This window comes from Parasteatoda tepidariorum, chromosome 5 (genome assembly GCF_043381705.1).
Source record: "Parasteatoda tepidariorum isolate YZ-2023 chromosome 5, CAS_Ptep_4.0, whole genome shotgun sequence".
Taxonomy (NCBI): Eukaryota; Metazoa; Arthropoda; class Arachnida; order Araneae; family Theridiidae; genus Parasteatoda; species Parasteatoda tepidariorum.
This window is the reverse complement of record NC_092208.1, coordinates 91,199,026-91,211,586: the sequence shown is the minus strand read 5'-3', so window position 1 is coordinate 91,211,586 and position 12,561 is coordinate 91,199,026. Positions and strand designations below refer to the sequence as shown.

Genomic DNA, 12,561 nt, shown 5'->3' with positions numbered 1-12,561 from the left:
TATATATATATATATATAAGAGAAAAACTTGTAACTGACACGTGATCTTCAATATACTCTTATATTCATACATTAAGAATGTGCCAGCTCCGGAGTATAAAGGTTCAGAAACAAAACAGACATGACTTAAAAATAAAGCCCATTTATTAAACAAAAAATAACGAGCAAACATCCATAATACCATTTATAAAAATTACGATACTGGCACTGAGAGGCTTACCTCAGCGAGGCTCTTGCGAACAATTTTACTTCTTTGTCCCCATTATTACACCATTTGTGTATGAATCATGAGAGAAAAGTAGCGGAGAAAAAAAACTCCTCGGAAAAAACACAGGGAAAAAAAGCACCGAAATGAAAGTACCAGAAGAGAGAACGTGCAATATCACAAAAAAAATCATTAAGTTTTGATATGAAGACTTTTTAAAAAAAATTACAACTATTTAATAACCGATTAATGGTCACGACATGACCTAATGATCGATATACGTATAATTTTAGATGTTTGATCTTAGGTTAGTAAAGCGGCAAGTCTGATCAGGTAATAAAATCGATCATTTAAATTATTGTTGCTTTTGAAAAGAGCAATTAAAATCAAAATGGAACTGTTTTTAACCTGAAAATAACGTCTGATTTAAATAATCTTAATATTTTTTATTTAATTAATGTTAAGGTTTAATAAGTATAAATTTATAATTAACAAGTGAGCTTGATTTCAACTAAGTAAAAATAAGTGCTTAAATAACAAGTGTATTTAAAATACTTTTTAGAAAAAGATTTTTTTAATGTATTATTTAAATGGAATTCGATTTTTATTTTATAAACTATACTTCGTAAATTCACATTAAATATCAGCTGAAGAGCGGTAATACGAGGACTGTTTTTTAAGTAAGGGCCGTTTGAAAATAAAAACCAACCGAAAGAAAATTTTCAGGAAGCAAATTTATTTTTTGATTCTACATACGTTTCCCTTCTTTTTTTTTAAAAAGTAATTGCCAACTTCATTTAAACACTTATCATATCTAATTATAACTAGATTTAGAATACCCTCGTCAGAGTAACTTGCCGCCTGCTCCGATAACCAAGAGGTCATGACCGTTTTCACGTCTTCGTCATCGTTGAACTGGTTGGAGCCAAAATGAAAAAAGATGAAAATCACTTGGTGCAAGGTCTGAGCTGTATGCAGGGGTGGTCCAGAACTTCCCAGCCAAAAAAGTTCTTAAAAAGCTCGGGACTGAGCTGTGGAAAACGTCATTGTCATGGAGGAGCAAAATTTCATGTCAGCATGCCAGTAGGAAGCTTCTTAAACTTCACAAATCTGCAGATGAATGTATGCAGATTTTTTGCAGACTAAATGCGGATCACTGACCGTACCTCATAGGCCGCGGACAATTTGTTAAACATTTTAAAGACACAGAACTGACCGTATAGGTTACTTACACAGCTGTAACTGAGCACAGTTGTTCCCAAGGGATGCCAGGACACGACGCACGCGTCACCTATTAGTGTACACAACGAAACAAATCTTACTTAAGAAACAGCCCTCGTAGCATTCCAAAAATACCAATTTTATAAATACAGTTAAAAAAAAATAGAATTCATCTGGTAATTATTAATTTGAGTAATTATTATTAAAAAAAAGTGTTAAGACATTACTTTGTTTGTTTCTCATAAATTTTCCATTTTTCAAGCTTTAATTGAAATTATTAAAGAAAGTATGGAGAAAGATTCTAAAGCAATTCTATACTTAAATAAAATTATCTAATTTAATAAATAATTATCTAATTTAATAATTATATATATTCTAAGTAGGGATTTTAGGGTGCTTTTTCCGTATTATTCTTGAAGATTTGTGTGATAATTCCACAAAAGAAATTTTTACTTAGTTCAATTTCCGTGTGATTCTGAATTATCCATAACTTATGGACATGAGTGTAAATGAAATCTTTGAATAATGTTTTTCCATACAATACTACATCAAATCGAATATTTTCTGATAACCAAATATAAATTCGAGTATAATAAAACAACCTCTTTCGAATGATGGAAAATATATTAGCCAAAAACATTTCTTAACATGCTGTATACTCCATAAAAATAAAAGAAAAAAAAAGTGCCGGAATTTTGATGCCAACTCAATATATCACTTTTAAACACTGACATCAACAAGATTTTTTAAGATTTCCTTAATTTTCATTTCAGAACGGAAACGATTAGTGGATTCCAAACCCATTCGATTGGATGATAAGGGGTGGATTCAGTTCAACGTGGCCCTTTCTCTCACCCATTGGTTTCAGCACACCAACAAGAACTACGGATTTAGTGTTGAAGTAGAAGACGAGTTCAGGAACAAGCTCAACCCAAATCTATATTTTGATGCCATGAACTGTTCCTCTAACATTCGTAAGTCTCATTAAAATTTGCACATAATAGTTACAGATTAGAAATTCGGAAGACGAGATAAAAAAAGAATTGTTCTTTACAGCTCCATACCACCCTTTTCCGAATCTTGTGAATCTAAGTGGTGAAAGGATTCTATCTCAGTTTCTGAGCAACTACACCTATCCAACTCTGGACTTGAGGACGTCAGAAAGATTCCGTGGTATACACTCTCTGGTCGAAGACAGGGTGCGAAGATCAGCCGATAACTCCTCATCTTCTTGTACGGGAGAACTAGAATATGTCTCCTTTGCAGGTAAGCTTCACTGATTGTAATCAAAGAATGCTGGGTGATCTCTAATCACTACCCCTTACTTGCTTGTTATCCGACCAAAGAATTCACAATTGCAAAATATAGTAATTCTCAAACGACAAAACAAGGGAAATGAAAACTGTATTCATAGTGAAAGCTTTAAAATTCAAATGCATATTTTTTGAAGTAAGTTATAAAAGTTAACAATAGATGGCGCTACATTTTATTCCGGACAGTCGACATAAATGAAAGATGGTGTTGTGTTCTGTACAAGGCTCTGAAGAAGGACTCTGTATTGCGACAATACAGCATAGTAAAATTTTTTTGGCAGCTTATGTTTGGTTTTAGAGCTCTTTATAGCGTGCAACGCCATCTGTTAGCAACATTTATATTTACTAATTTCGAAAGTTACATTTGAAAGCCATGCAGTTTTCACTATCAATTTAAAGTTTATATCACCTTTTATGCTCAATATTTTGAGAATTATTCAATTTTGTAATCTGGTGCTCCTTGAACGAGTACCCTGTATATGAAATATTCCGTAAGACTGCCATTAATATACATTTTTAGAATCCTTAAAAATAAAGACATAAAAGTCATCATTGAGAGTCATAAATAGTTATTTAAGAATTATTACATTCGAATGTTTTGTGACAGAACTGTCACATGGTTCTATAAAGATATCTAAGTTAGCGTCACTTCACTAATCTGTCCAATGAAAAATCATCAATGATCAATCATTTACAAGTAACAACCGATAGGAATACGTTTCTATTGGAATGAGGTAAAGATTGGCCAATAGAAATAGTGAAAACAACTGATTGCCATTCACAACCACAAAATGTATGGCAATTGATTTATTTATTCTAATTAAGTGTAAGTTGAACTTGCCTTTAATAGTGTTTGACATCATTGACAAAACTGGATGTTGATTTTAATAACTAGTTGTCAAGATGAAAAGTCAGGAGCAAGATTCATGAAAATAGCGAAAGATTTTTTTTTTCTTTCGCAATAAGGAAGATAACTTGACTGGAGGTTGCCCTCATATATTTTATTTATCCTTTCTTAACATAAAGAATCAAGATTCAAAGAAGGAAATAAGGGGAAATGATGATTGTTCTACACTTTTCTGTATTAATACCAGACATTTTGATACCCTTCTGCCCCTTGTAGCCAACTTCCCATAGTATACTCATTGTATCGAGCTTTTACTGAATTAAATATTTCGCAAACTTTACGGCTGATTCATATAGAGGTTTACCAATCATTTTATTTTTTCAGAAGTGGGACTAGATGAATACATTGTGTGGCCAACAGGGGTAGTGTGGACATTTTGCGAAGGAAGTTGTTCTGTTCAGCCGCATAATCGAGAGTCATTCTTCGCCCACTGGATTCAGCGACTCTTCAAAGTCAAGAAAAAGAATTTGGTAAATTAATTCTTCTGAAAATTACATGCTTTAAATCGCATAACAAACAATTGCGATGTTAAAGTATAGGGATACTTCCTGTAGCAAATATGTTAAAAAATTGGCTTTTCAATTGCTCAAAAACCAACAAAGTGTCTTGATTTGTCTTTTTTTAAATGATAGTAATAGGAAAATTTTGAAATTAAAATGCTTTCACACTTTACAAATAATTGCATTTCATGTAACCAGAAACAGGTCGTAATATTAATTACTGAAAATAAAAATGTATATACTTAAAAAAGAGGGAATATTTTCAAACTTTTTACAATTTATTAATTGAATTACATTATAAAAGTTACAAAAAATGTATCCTATGGTGAAAATACATTTTTAAGCAAATAATCGCAGGAATTTTGCTGTTTAAATTTACAAAATACACTGATTATTTATGTATCTACATTGCTTCCATATTTAATATATTATTATAAGAAACAATAAAATCACTATCGATTTTATTTTTATTTTGCTACTCAAAGACTTCTTGAAGGATTGATTTCATAAATAATGAATTTTAATTTTTTTTTTATCAAATTGATTGTCAGAACGGATAATGTGCCAAAAAAATGGACCAACCGGAATAACTTTTGATCTAATAATCTGATCTTTGCGATCTAAGACTCAATCTTAATGGTTCGAGGGGTAACCTCAAATATGCTGATTAATTAGTGCAGACGATATTTAAAATTATGAAATAGGACATAAAAACATGTCTTCTCTGAAAAAACATACATTTTCTTAGCCGGATTCAGATTTCTGACTCCCAAAATATGGGGAGTAGCCGCAATCGCAGAAATAGGGTCTTCCCAATAGTTTGGTCAGGAGAAGTTAGGAACCTCAATGTTTAATTTTACTTTTTGCGTATTTCACCATGTCTCGAGAACCCTTTGAGTGAATTTAAAAAATTTTGCACGATATGAAATTCGTTTGTTCAAAGATATTTCCACGCAAAAAATAAATTTTAGTAAATATTTATTTTTATTTTATTTAATTATAGTCGAAACATTTGAATTGTAAGGTATACATTTTTTTACGTCATTTTAAAGTCAGTAATTTTACATGGCAAAATACAAAATTTGACCGAAATCGGTCGAATAGTTCCTGAAAAATCAAATTTTAAAACAGTCGTATCTCCTGACCACACTACCGAAACCATATTTCTATCTCCTATATTTTGGGAGCCAGAAATCAGAATCCGTCGAAAAAATTGCATGTTTATTCAAAGAAAGTGCGTTTTTTTTTTCCTGTCTGATTTCGTATTTTAAAATGTCGTCAGTACTAATTAATTAGCATATTAGAAGCGAAGAATATACATTGAAAAGAAGACTAGTTTCCTTAGGTATAATGTAAACCAGTCCTCCAAGGTTTTGTGTGGTCCCTGTGTATAACGGGAAAACAAAATTTAGGGGCACATGGCAGAAGTTCTTGAAACTGGTTTCCACCCTCCTTTCTTCTCCCAACCACTACAGAGATAGGGGAGAAGAAGAAAAGTTTTCTCTTCTTATTTGTTATTGGAGATCGAAATGGACTACAGGTGGCGTAGAGCAGAACTCTCCACCTATGGCAACACGCTTTCCCCACTATAGCGTGTGGAGAGTCATAGAAGTAGGTTAGTTTCTGTCTTAATTTTCAAACAGACTAAAATATTTTAAGTTAGGAAACTATATGGAACTGAAAACTACATTGAACATAGTTCTAAAAGAAAGCGTCATAGAAATTTTAAAAAAAAATATTTTTAACAATTAAATACGAAACATATTTAGAAATGGAAAAATGTCATAGTACATTCCTATACAATTAAAAAGAGGAGGAGAGGGAAGTGAGAAGGATCAAAGGCATGAAACCGGTCTTTTCTTTGATGGCGTAACCGAGCGTTGCGATCGCCTATTGGTTCGTTCTGCATTTTACACTATTGGCAAACGGTACTGTACTGTTAATAAAGATATTTCTTTGAGAATACCGTAATATCATTCATGTTAATTAAATCTGCCAACATATTTTGGCATAGAAAGTAATAATAAAAATGGCGGTGCGAGTGGTAGCACACCCAACCATACATATAGAGTCGTCGGTTCATGGTTGACGTACCTCCTGACCGTCACTTTGCTTCTAATGCCCATGCACTGGATCTTAATACGTATAAATAGTCTGTTAAATCTGAGTATGTTGCTCATCCTGAAGTTGATTTTCTGGTATAGCATACCGAACTGAGCAGTTCCCCTCATTAGTTACGTATTCTAAGAGCTGGACTTCTTCTCCTTTCTATATTCTTTGTTAGAGGTTACCCCCCCCCCCTCGAAAAATGAAGATTGAGTCCTAAAACGTGAAGATCCAATCATTAGATCAAAAGTTATTCAGAGTGGTCCATTTTTTTATTTTGCGCACTGTACATGTTAAGTTTATTCATACCTTAAAATTATTTTATGGACATGTCCTGGAATCAAAATGTATAGTTCTGTATATTTTAATTGCGTTAAATTATTTTAGATAATCTGCATAATTTTAATTTTATTAAAATATTTCATATAACGTCAATAAATTGTTTTACATTACTTGAAATAATTTAATATATAGAGTTTATGTACAATTTAACTAGATTCATACTGCTAAAGCGCTTAACACTCAACATGCCTTCCTACCATACTTCATTAATTGTTCGTAGTAATAGTTGGGTAACAGTTAAGTTTTACGTGGGGTGTACCATTTATGGAGAGTTATTTTCTCTTGCTCTGTTCATATGCTTCTTCAAGTTTGTCTGTAGTTATAAACGCAGAACTTATAAATTCGGTTTTTTATAAGCGTTAATAACCGAAATGGGTGATTGACACACAGTCGCTTTGGAAAATGTCCAAATAGAGTAGGTCTATTTAAGCGCCTCTGCCCTGTATACATTTGCAACGGTATGCCCCCTACATCAATATTTGTTTAAGGTCGTCAAGTGCCCAGGTATGTCTTTAACCGGTACTCCGAACACTGATGTTTCTCCTAATCTATCCTCAGCAGAACATTAAAATATCAAATATTATCAACGAATAGATTAATATCAAATCGTATATAACAAATATTTTGGACATTCACCAAATGTGATTGTTGACATTCACCTGTGAAAGTCGACATTCTCTTGATTTCGGTCCTTCGCAGTAACATAAGATCAACTATAATTCTTTACAGTAGGTAAAATTCCAAAAATTTCACCCACTCGCTTACCTAAAAAAAGGGTTTTAAAAGTTAAATTAGTTTTTGGATTATAATGTAAATGAATTTCTTTTTAAAAATCAATCTCAGCACCAAAAATATTTTAACACTACTAGGAAAAAGTGCCTCTATAAAGGGCACTTATTTTATTAATTCTGTATAATTTAAATTATTTGAGATATTGAATTGAATGATTTGTTCTAGGAATCAAATTGCGTTGTGACCAGACGAGAATCCATGCCAGCCCTCCTTTATGATGGAGAGAATCAAGTGTTCGAAACTGTTCTGGAAGATTTTGTACCCACAAGTTGCGGATGCAGACCTTCGTAACACTCGCTCTTCTTCGCCTGTAAAATAATGAACGCAACTACCTCATATTTTACCAGTACATATTATAATATTATTTTGTATATAGTTATGTATTTTATCCTCATTATTTCACTACTGAATGAATTTTATTTTTAGCTCATTTTTATCGAACTTCCTTTATATTCTTCTACAAAACGGGCAGATAGACTTTCGTTTTATGTGTTCGACTGAACCAGTACCTCCAAGAAAAGAGAAGGCCTTAGCACGGTTTTTACCATAAACAAGAAATTTGATCCTTTAGTTAGTCCATACGTAATGACATCTTTCTTATTTTTCACCCACTGCGCAGTTTATGTTCGTTAGGTCGGACTACTAAATTGATCCGTGCTGAGGCATTTTTTCTTCTAGGAGGTGTTGACTTAATGATGATGATAAGTCAGAAGTTGAAGTTAGTTTTGAAAATGAAATTTCATTTTCTCTTTTTAAAACTTCCCAGTAGAACACTGAAGTCAAGCATCACTAGCTGCGGTCAGTAAGCGGGTGGCTGACCACTTTGATCAGCTTGCATAGGGACCGAGGATGCGCGGTATCGGTCTTCGTTAAACTGTTCTGCCATAAAGTGCTCGAAGACGCGCGCAGGTCGTCGGGCTACCAAAGCAGGGGAGCCATCCCCTCTGCAGAGGATCAAAATTGAGATGGCATATCTTCGGATCATCCTCAGGGATGCTTCCCAGATCGTCGGCAATAGCCCATTGTGCAGCTCTAGTGTGATGTAAATAAAAGTACCTAACTACCATTTTAAAACCATCTAAAATAAAACATTATACCTGCTGAATAATAATTTATTAAATTTTGAGTTATCTTTAGAGGACTCTTTATCGTGGGTGAAGCGCTTCCGTTCAAATTCCGTTACATCCTACATTAATAAGTAAAAATTTTAACCATAGAAAAAAGTGAATTCGGGTAAACCTAGAGAAAACCTTAAAATCTCAAACGCTGAAACGTTTTTTCTTCTTCATAATATCAAACATACAAACAAATTACGTATACAAACAAATAATCATCATTTAACGGTCATGCTTTATTTTGCTCGCGCTTTTTAAAAAACAAAAAAATTTCAGTAGTTGAAACTTCATGGTATCTACTTTAGGTTTCAAAACCAATTTGAAACAAAAGACCTCTGTTTATTTCACTGTTCATTGCTGATTGCTCTGTTAATTGTTAAGAAAAAGTTAAATGTTATTCTCTGTTAATTGCATAATATTTTGACAGTTCATATTGTGTATATATTTAACATATTTTCTTTCTTTCTTTTTTTCGTTACGGAATGTGTTTTAGAGTATATTGTTCATTTATTTACTCACTTCAACGTAAATTTTATTAAATAGTTCTTTTCCTTTATCGCACACTCTTTTTTCTCTCGACAGTTTCTTTGCTATCGACATGATTATGATGAAAATAGAATATAAAATAGAATACACATAATAAAAATACACATAAAATAGAATACACATAATAAAAACTAAAATTTCCCAACGACCGAGTTTTTTAACAGCTTTTTTTAAAAAACTTAGAAACAAAAATTAAAAAGAAACTGTTAAAAAAAATACAGTTCCTTTTTTTAAAAAAAAAATGAGACTTTAGAACCTTTTAATCACCATTACTTAAGATAATGAAAGAAACGTAAGAAATAACATTTTTAAAAAGTTTTCTATTAGGTTGGTGAAAAGTTTCTTTCCGGTCTTTTGAGAAATTTTGAGGAGTTGCGGACTTTTGAGGTGAACTTTTTGACTCACTCAGACAACAATCTGATGCTTGATCAATAGTCAAAATTTTTAATCAATATATGTATCGATAAGGGGCCGTTTACAACTGATGATTCAATATTTTTGATCTCTCTTTGTCACGCTCGTTTAAACACTACTTTATCATTTTTAATTAAAAAACATAATTATATATTTTTAAACTGATCACACAGAATAAACATTTTGTAACATTTATTTAAGCGCCTTCAAGAAGTAAATTGAGTCTACCACAAATAAACTACCGATTTCTCAAATGTTTGCTATAAGCGTATGAAATAACAGTTGTTGGAACGGGATCATTAAAAACGTTCAATACAAATGAGTGTTCATTATATCGCGAGTCCATTACAGAGGGGTTAAACAGTATACGAAAATTTGCCAAAATATCACTTAAATCCTTCATCCACTAAGAGTGCTTAATTAGGGAAAGATAAATGTTTTTTTTATTATAAAAAAGTAATAAATTATTATATATATACATATATATATTAAAAAATAATGCAAGCATATATTATTCATCATTGTTGAGTAAGAAGATTACAGTATTATTTTAAAACTTGTACATATTAATATCTGGAGAAAAAAAAACTATTGTCATTCACATTATGTAAATTATTGTATCTCACATGTGAAAGAAATATCATTTATCTTAATGTAAAATCTCGATGTTTATTATTTATTGCATAAAAATATTTTTTAGAAAAACCTTATATTTTATGTCATCTCTTTAATAAAAGCAGTTCGTTGTTTTTAAGAATGCAATCTACGATTAAATACGTCTTTGTTATAGATACAATTAGTTTCTATACAATATCTTTAGTATGCTCAACTATATTTGGATGTTAGTAATGTTCTAATTTTTGTCAATAAACAGCAATTAAGGTTTTTAGAAAAGATGCTTTTGCTCAAAGAGAATGTATACTAAAAGGGTTCAATTTTATGTCAAAAATGTCGGTACATTTTGAAAATAATGTCACTTGTGTTCATGAAAAATGTGGTGAAAATTTTATTCTCATACACATTTTGTAAATTTTAATTTTGAAAAGAATCACTTTTGTTACGAAATGTGTTTCATTATTTCTCATCGTATAAAACACTTTTAGCCGATAAAAAAATATTTTTACAATGAAAACATTTGCTCTGAAAATATTTCTGTTATAAGAGTCAGCACACTTTTAAAGATCCCCAAGAAATTATTTAATTGTGTCCCTCTAAATTTTGAAAGCTTTATTATATGAAAAAATGATTAACAAATAAATAAATAAATATTGAGATTATTATTGCATGAAATCAGTTTTACTTAGTTTTTATATAAAAAGTACTTAAGTTAAACAGTTTTTTTCCCCCTCAAATAAAATTTATAATTTTATAGGTTGTAGTTTAAAAATACCTTTTTCACTTCCTCAATTAATTTTTGTGAATAAAAGTTCTTCCTGAACCCAAAGAGACGCAATTTTTGAAAGGTTTCATCCTCCAGGTAAAATGTACTAAATTCCATTTTTCACGCTAGATTTAATACAAACGTGAGAAGTTAAAAATGTGTACACTTTTCGTTTATTCTAGGAAGAAGGGATTTTGTTTCATGTGTAATTATTTTATTTGCGTCATACAACCTAATGAACAGTCAATCTATAATTAAAAGTGCGATGCATTCTTAAATTGCATCTTTTGTGAATGAGACACAAAATCTGATTTCCCTCGAAGCTAAATTTCTTCGCTAAAATAAGTTAATAAATGAGTTAGAAAAAGCTAAGCAAAAGAACAGTGTTTAAAAAGAGAAAAAAAAATTATTTCTAATAATTTTAAATGTAGACAAAAGACACTCTAATATTTTGAAAAGTGTCCTTATGTTGAATAGAACAGGTTTTCTCTGAGTTGCGTCATATCCTCACTCTTCATAGTTTTGGGAAATCTTATTTTTTTAAGTTTGAATAAGAAGTTGGAATATTGGCGAAGCTAAAAAGGAAAACTTTCCTGAAACCATGGTAAGGGAGAGGGGAAAAGTGTGGAGAGTGGGAAAATCATGTAACCTATAGAGGTATGTTTAATGAATGGGATTAAAAGGCTTATAAACTGCCATAAAAAATTTGCAGATTTTAAGGGCTTATTCATCGAAGCAATTATCATAGAAATTTCTGATTACAATTTCAGTTTCTTTTCTTTCAGTCATTTCAAAACAACCATTGAAATGTGATATAAATTTCGTAAGAACAAAAGCATTAGAAACTAAAAGAAAGGAGATCTTGCATCCTGAAACAACGAACTGCTGCGGACATAAATGAGCTGTTTTTAATTTAATTTGAAATTTTAAAAAAAAGGAAATGTAAACTTTATTTTATTATTTCAGGTACGAAATAAAATAAATTATATTTTAAACAAAACTGTTGAATATTTTTGTTTCATTAATCTCTGATCTAAGCGAGTAAAAATCAAACAGTTGAATAAGAATGTCATTTTTTAAAACTCGTTTTCGTGTCTATTAAAGTGATATCTTGCTTTCTATATTTCGTCCCTTCTTTCGAATTCAAATCCCTTATTCAAATTTCTTACGAAATTATACTTAAATATACAAGAAAAAAATTACGCCAGATGAAACTTACTGTTAATTGAAATCCTTTCTGAGTGACTAGAGAGCTCTTGTTTTATTCTCTTCTTCTGTGCAAACCGACCCTTGTAGTTTTTAACCCAATCCAGAAGACAAGGGAACTTCTGGATCAAGTATTAAGAGGAATTTGCATTCATGTATGACTTTTTTGATGGAATTAACCAGCATTTACGTTACATGGAGAGGAAAATCATTATAGCCTACGGATAGCCTAACGACAAGGGCACTCTAACCCATGATCAATATCATTGAAGATTTTTTACTTGTCAGCACAGTAGTCGGTGGGAGCCGTGTGAGGAATTCGAATCGAACAGCCATCGCTGGAATTCGAACCCGGCTCACCTCATTGGAAGGCGAACGCTCTATTTCCTGAGCCACCAACTTAGAATTAATTGTCATTATAATAACGATTTGGTGTAATAATCAATCAAAATTTTGACCGTTTTCCGATTAACTAGATTGATTCAATTTTAGCTGGAGCTTTGCGTTGGCTGG

At 31.5% G+C, this 12,561-nt stretch overlaps 1 protein-coding gene across 1 annotated transcript in view; it reads left to right on the top strand.

Annotated features, from left to right (window-relative positions):
- Positions 1 to 10,526, top strand: part of LOC107442175 (bone morphogenetic protein 2-A) — a 29,104-nt gene extending 18,578 nt beyond the window's left edge. The window contains exons 5-8 of the mRNA XM_016055667.4: positions 2,200 to 2,400; positions 2,483 to 2,692; positions 3,971 to 4,116; positions 7,552 to 10,526. Coding sequence (XP_015911153.1) covers positions 2,200 to 2,400; positions 2,483 to 2,692; positions 3,971 to 4,116; positions 7,552 to 7,677 — 683 coding nt within the window. The 3' untranslated portion in view covers positions 7,678 to 10,526. The remainder of the gene's footprint in view (positions 1 to 2,199; positions 2,401 to 2,482; positions 2,693 to 3,970; positions 4,117 to 7,551) is intronic.
- The last annotated feature ends 2,035 nt before the right edge of the window (positions 10,527 to 12,561 follow it).